Genomic DNA, 7,350 nt, shown 5'->3' on the forward strand with positions numbered 1-7,350 from the left:
CCCCTCACAGGAATAATAACTTTACCTCCCTGAGGCATAGATTTGCAGTGACCTACTCTAATACAAACTATGGTTGGTTGTGGGGAAACTGGAGCTATGTGTCTCCTAAAATAGCTTGCAAAACAAAAAGTCCTGACAGAAGAACTGCTTCTACTGGTGCCTCTTCTGGAAGACTGTCTTTTCCTCTGGATCCCAAAAATGTTGAGAGGCAGCACGCTGAGTCTTTTCCAGCTTTAGACTTTTCTTTGAACTAGATAGTTACAGGGATTTGGGAATAGCATCATCTCTGGGAATGCTGGGGCATTTCCTGCTTTAATCCCTTTTGGAGTACTTGATAGGGCCTGTTTGTGACACCTTTGAGGCTCAAAAATGCTGTGATGTAGTTTATTTCCTTACCTTAATTGTCAGTTGTCACTCACTTAAATATAACTGTCAAAACATTACTAGAGTCAGACCTAATCTACCACCTACAAAAATGAAAGCAGTTGGTAATGAAATGGTTCAGAGAAATATACACACCTCTAACACAAATAGAAAATTCAATTGAAGCTCGTCGGTTTTATTTACCGAGGATCTTATGTATGAATCAAACTCTCAATGAAAATAGCACAATATAACTTCCTGTGGCTTGCTGTATTATTCTCTGTTCAATTTTAGTTTCTCTTCAGGGAATTTACATAACCACCTTTTGAGGGTTATCTGCCTTGCTAGCTTTTCCTGTTGTTGAAGAAACTTTTCTGGTACTGTGTAGCCGTCAGCACAACATAGCCACAAAGATATTTTTTCTTAATTTGTGGTGGTGTGAGCAATGATAGTCATTTATAAAGCTTCCTTTGTTGTTCTCTAGAGTCATTCACCACTGAAAATGTCTGCTCTGTTGGGGTGGAACGGGGCAACACTTCACCGCCAAGGGAACACCCCAACAGAGAGGCTGTAGAGAACTTTCTGTAACGTACCATCTCTACAAAGCAGGCAAATACCCAACCCTTTGTCTCACGCAAACTGGATGTGAAAATAAAATAGCTACTTTTTTCCTACTGCTAGGTTTGAAGCTTGCACATCAACCTTGATGCTATCCCTCAGGCCAGCCTCCTGCAGAAATGCAGGGTGCAGAGGGAACAGGGAAATGCCTACATTTGCTTGATTGTGCAATTACTGTAGTGATGGTTTAGTGATGGTTTTTTGGTCAGAGTTTTCACCACTGAAAATGTCTGCTCTGTTGGGGTGGAACGGGGCAACACTTCACCGCCAAGGGAACACCCCAACAGAGAGGCTGTAGAGAACTTTCTGTAACGTACCATCTCTACAAAGCAGGCAAATACCCAACCCTTTGTCTCACGCAAACTGGATGTGAAAATAAAATAGCTACTTTTTTCCTACTGATGGTTTAGTGATGGTTTTTTTTGTCAGTTAGGTTGATGGTTGGACTAGATGATCTTGAAGGTCCCTTCCAACCTAGATGATTCTGTGATCCAGATGATTTCCTGGAGTGTGACCGTTGTTCATAAGCAGGCAGGGACCTGTAGATGTGTATATGTACGTATATGTTAAAACCAGAGTTTTAAATCTATTGTCTATAATAAGAGCTATGCTTTGCTGATGGAGAGTTTTCTGCCTGCCAGAAATCCAGATGATTTCCTGGAGTGTGACCGTTGTTCATAAACAGGCAGGGACCTGTAGATGTGTATATGTACGTATATGTTAAAACCAGAGTTTTAAATCTATTGTCTATAATAAGAGCTATGGCTAGTGGGATGAGAGGGAAGATCCCTTTCTGCTTATTCATGTTGTCCTTGATATCTTTCAGTGCCTGTCATGGTGCTTGGTAGAGAAGAGATTCAGGGTGCTACATCTCATCTATAGTCAGCACTTGTAGTTATGACCCACAACTCCACATAGCTTGGTTTGAAACAGTAAGGTAGAAGTTCCTAATTGCTCAGTTTGATATGGAAGTTAATTCAGTACTGTTGGGTTTCTTGGTTGTGGGTTTGGGTTTTGGGGTTTTTTTAAAAAAAAAGACAGATAAGACTACTGCAGAAAAATGTCTTTATTTGCCTCGTTTGATAATTTCGCTGCTATGGTCAGGTTGTGTGACCAGGAATGGAAAGGGTCTTTGTGTAGCATTTAAAAAAAAAAGATAAGACTACTACAGAAAAATGTCTTTATTTGCCTTGTTTGATAATTTCGTTGCTATGGTCAGGTTGTGGGACCAGGAATGGAAAGGGTCTTTGTGTAGCATAGGAATAGTTTATTTCCCTGTGGATCATCAGTCTTTTACTTTGACTGATGTTCCCATTGTAGCTCTGCTCCACGCACTCATCTGCAATCTCTGCTCGGAAGGATTGGTTCTCTTCCTTTGGCCACTATTTCCGGCAGTTAAGCCGCTCTAGCTGGTGTTTTCTGCCTGTAGGGAGCCATGAAGTCATATGACTTGTGGAAGGAGCAGAGATAACAACAAGCACCCATCTGTTCTTCTTTTCCATTCCTTCGGGATGTCCGGGTGTCCCTAGTTAGAATTCTTCTCCAGATAAGATAGTGGAGGTGTCACTATGGGGCGGTCAGGCCAGAAAACAATAGCGGGTTGAGTCCAAAAAAAGAAGATTGATCAGTCTGTACATCTCTGTTGTCAATAAGGGGCAGAACTGCTCTGTGGAGGTCAAGGCTGGAGCTGTACCTCACATCCCTTCAGCTTCTTCCTCTGATAAACTTCCAGGAGAGCTATCACACTTGCTCTTCAGAAAGCTTGAGGTCAGAAGCTCCAACCGAGAGGAAGGCTGCAAGAGCCACAGTGTGTGCAAGGGCTTTCAGGCCTCTGTTCCTTGAGGGGTAACTGTTCCTTGAGGGGTAACTGTTCCTTGGCTGAGTGGAATGTTCCAGTACTTGTTTTTCTGTATCTGCTTCATCATCCAGTTGCAGCCAGTGTCTTCGATGGGTGAGTAGAGGCATCAACTTCAAGCTTATTCCTGTTTTCTACCTTTAAGGTTCATGCTGAGCCTTGGTATTCTTAGGTGAAAGACTGAAAGACATGAGAAATACCCTTTTGCTTTGAAGGTGGGATGAAATTCTTTCCAATTGGAAAGATCTTTCTGTTACAGAGCGTGAAGCCTCCCACATTGGGAGAATCTCTGCTGCCAAGGCACTGTGAGATTTTCCTCTCCCTTTGGAGGAAAGACTCTAAGAGTAAATATTATGCTACTTTTTCACCTGCTTCTTCGACAAATCCTAACTGAATTGAGTGTCATAATGCAGTGCTGCTCATTTCATTGCTTAGTCCTGCCACAGCAGAGACCTCTAGTTACACAATACACAGAGGATTAATCTCTCTGCAGAGTGGTGGGCTTATGAATGCTCGCTAGAGCCTGATTTGTCATCCAATATATATGCTAGCATGGCAGGTAGAGAACTAATGATATCATCAAGATTACAAATTGAAAAGCTTCACTTCATAGCTAATGCTTGTCAGGCTGAATTGCTCAGGCCATGCAGGAAGTGTTGGGGAGGAAAAAATTGAGCTAAGAAAAATGAAAACCAGAGGGAGTTGGAGACAGGTATATGTCTTGTGCAAAACCCCCATGCTTTGGTCGTTTGGGGAGAAGAGATGAGAGGTTGATTAGTTGCTTCTGTATTTTTGTGATGTTTTTTTCCTTAGAAACTGAATTAGTTTTCAGTAAACTGTGCTGCCAAAGGCTGCTTGCTTGGTGTCTGCAGGGAGGTTGGTTTGGGGCAGCCCTGGCAGTCCGAGGGTGGCCGTGAAGCTCTGCAGTGTTTGAAGGAGCACTGTCTGGTTTTTCTGCTTGTCTGCCTCCTCTTCACTCCTGCCTGAAGCTCTCAGAGAACTGAAAGGTGGGAGGGTGTGCTGCCCTGTTCCCTTGCTCCCCTTCTTCCAGCTCCCTCTGAGACGCTGCGTATTCATCTCTGTAAATTGTGTCTCTAAATTATCTTCTACATGTTTAGGAGACAATGTGATCTCCCTAGATGATCATTTGCAGAGTCTGTCTACAAAGGATATTTCATAAAGTTAATTATACTATATGAAAGCTAATGAGAGCGTGTGTATTTTTGGTGCTCCCCAGCTGGGAAGCTGACAGGGCATTCCTCGCTTCGCCTCATTTGGCTTTTAACAACAGAAAAACCTTTTAATCTTAGTCAATGACTCACCCTAAGGCCAGACCAAATCATCTTGTGGAAACCGAGTGAGTTAAACTAAGGGAAGCCCAGAGGAAGCTCTCTTCAGCTGGGTGCAAAATAAAGGCAGGACCCATCTTTGCCTATTGCAAGAAGTCCTCCAAGCTTTTGGAGAATGGGATTTAACAATGCTGCTGTCTGTGGGCAAGGGGAGGAAAGGACAGGCAGGTGAAATTGAGAGCTTACAAGGGATCTGGTGAATCTCATCAGAGATTTCCTGCTGTGGTTTTCCCTCTGCTGCTCAGGAGAATGAAGGGCTTGTTGTGGTGGGGGGTGAATCTGCTTCTCTGTCTGTCTCATGAATTGTGGCACTAGAGATTCCCTTTGTAACCCAGACCTTCCTCTGCCAGCTTGCAGCTCTGCAGCACTCTTACTGAGGACTACATCAGCTGCTCCTGCCTTTTATGCTGGAGTCGGGACCAAACAAAACATGCCGATGGCTGAGGATGTCACAAGGGTGTTTGTCAAGAGAGTTGTTGTGTTTGTGAGGAGGTACAAGATAGCATGTCAGCGAGACAGGTATTTACAGAGGTTGCAGCTAAATAAGGGTGACTTGAAGTCCATTCTCTGAAGCACTTGTAGTTCCCACTTCAAAGGCAGTGAAGCAAATCCAAATAATGAACCGAGAAGGTTTGTCTGCATCCGGAGCATTCTAATAGAAGCAATATAATATCTCCCCCCATCCAAATTGCATCGGTCTATTGTTTAAACAAAATAAACAGAGAAAGTAATTTTAGAACTTCAATAAAAATAAAACATTGTGTAGGAAGTACAGGGTATTCCAGTCTGAGATGCATTTAATCAGAATGATTGGTTTTATTAGCCTAATTCTAGCAAATGGCAATCAATTCTCCTTATTCAGGACAGTATTAGCATTCATTTTGCTTAATAGGGAATAGCTAGTCTCGGGTAAGTGGTGCTTAATCACGTATTGGATGTAAGTGAAAATGAAACCTCTGGACTTTTAGTGAGGAAGCTGCCAAATTGGGGTTAATTAGGAGAAGACTGAAAATGTAATGAACGCTTCAGTTCTTCATTTTTTGTCTCCCTGTGGTATTTTTATGTTTTAATTGTTTGCAGAGGGTTCAGAAAGGCCTCTGAAAAGGGACACGCTCTTTGAGCACTGCACGAACAGACATGCACATACCGGGAGGTCCTTGTGTTTATATCTTGCCCTCATAAACACTCGCTTCACTCACAAACATCTGATCTCCTGTGGAGATCAGGAGGGTTTGTGGGCTTGCAAGGAACATGACTGCGTAAAGAACTGGATGTTTTGCTCCCCAGAACATCCTGATTCCGACCTCCAAGGTCTCCTAGATTTTAAGATAATAAATAAAAAGATTTCAGGAAGCTGTTTCAGATGCACGGAGGTGGCAACGTCTCCTAAAACCACAATGCATACTGTGAATCGTGGAGGTGGTTAGCATTTGGCAGAGAGGGAGATGAGGGACAGTCTGTAAAGGAGAGCAGGGCATGTCTGAGTAGATCTGTAAATACAAGGGGCTGCCACCTTTCTCTCTTGCCCCATTACAGAATTTTACTGAATGCATGAATTTGAGTTACAGCTCTTTCAACTCACCTTGGCATAAATGAACATAGCTGTAGGAGAGCCAGTGGAGAACAAAACTCCTGGCAAACAGAGCAGGGTCTCTTTCTCCTCTCTCACCACTCTAAGCATGCACTCTTGGTTAGAGACAGCCTGCTGGGCTATAGATCTATTTTATTATGACTTGGGATAGCAGTTCTTATATTTAGCTGTTTAAACTTGTATCCTGAAGTGAGTAGGAACTGACAAATTATGCCCTATAATTACCATTATATAGAGGTCTAATAATTGAAGTGGAATCTTTTCTTTCTGTACACTGTAAATGTAGCTTTTCTGTTGCTTATCTTACAGTTCATGTTTTAACTGATGCTTTGCAAGGTGATGTCTGGCTTGTGGTTATGGCGACTCAGCCGCGAGGGCTGACGTGGGCTATGGATTTTTAGAGAGGATGCTTAACTTGTTTGAAGTCTGATCCTCTTCCCCAAGACATCGTGGAGGGTTACTGGTCACTTCAGGAGGAGCTTGCAGGTGCTCAGTTAGCACATCACCAAAGGGTGGATGGATGTCCTGGGTTTGATCCAGTGCTCCCAGGATGTATTTCCTATGGCAAAATCACTCCCTGGACCTCAAGTTTATTCATATTACTTTTTTTTCCCCTGTTGTACTCTACAGCAGCTAAACAGCATGTCGGACTGTTGCATAATGTTGTAAGAGCTCTGTTAATTTACTTTTTCTTTCAAGACCTTTAAGTTGAGCTGTCAGAATTTTCCATGAAGCAGTTAGTTAGCTGGCATCGCCATTTCCCCCTGGGGATCTCTATCACGATGATTCGGTTAAGTCAGGAGTAGAAAAATAAATTATCTTGCATTCCTTGCAATTATCAGTCAACAACTTGATTTGATATCTACCAGATAGGGTAGAAAAAGAAATTATCTTGCATTCCTTGCGATTACCAGTCAACAACTTGATTTGATATCTACCAGATGTTCTCTCTTGTGTCTCGCTGCATGTCTCAGCCCTGGACCCCTGCTCTGCCTACATCAGCCTGAACGAGCCCTGGAGGAACACGGATCATCAGATAAACGGTTCCCATGGCCAGCCAACCTGCGACAGTCAAATTGACGGGGAATGGTATCGCTTCACTGGCATGGCTGGTGATGCCATGCCTACCTTCTGCATCCCGGAGAACCACTGCGGCACCCATGCTCCCATCTGGCTGAACGGCAGCCACCCGCGAGAGTCAGATGGCATCGTCCCACGCCAGGCCTGTGCCAGCTTCAATGGGAACTGCTGCCTTTGGAATACCACCATTGACGTCAAGGCCTGTCCGGGGGGGTACTACGTGTATCACTTAACCAAGCCCAGCGTTTGTTTCCACGCGTACTGTGGGCGTAAGTAATTGCTGAGATGGCTTTTCTGAAAACCCTCTGTCCCTGTGATGCAGGAGAGGCAGGGAGCAGCCATACACTTGGGAGAGGTGGTGACTGGTTCCTGGCTGGCTCACCCATAGAATCATAGAATGGTCCAGGCCGGAAGGGACCTCCAAAGGCCATCTAGTCCGACCCCCCCGCAGTCAGCCGGGACACCCCCAACTAGACCAGGTTGCCCAGGGCCTC

At 44.0% G+C, this 7,350-nt stretch overlaps 1 protein-coding gene across 1 annotated transcript in view; it reads left to right on the forward strand.

Annotated features, from left to right (window-relative positions):
• Positions 1 to 2,702: 2,702 nt before the first annotated feature.
• OIT3 (oncoprotein induced transcript 3) overlaps positions 2,703 to 7,350 on the forward strand; it is a 27,291-nt gene continuing 22,643 nt past the window's right edge. The window contains exons 1-2 of the mRNA XM_014940327.1: positions 2,703 to 2,932; positions 6,751 to 7,125. Coding sequence (XP_014795813.1) covers positions 2,869 to 2,932; positions 6,751 to 7,125 — 439 coding nt within the window. The 5' untranslated portion in view covers positions 2,703 to 2,868. The remainder of the gene's footprint in view (positions 2,933 to 6,750; positions 7,126 to 7,350) is intronic.

Source organism: Calidris pugnax, unplaced genomic scaffold, assembly GCF_001431845.1.
Source record: "Calidris pugnax isolate Ruff unplaced genomic scaffold, ASM143184v1 scaffold39, whole genome shotgun sequence".
NCBI classification, from domain to species: domain Eukaryota; kingdom Metazoa; phylum Chordata; class Aves; order Charadriiformes; family Scolopacidae; genus Calidris; species Calidris pugnax.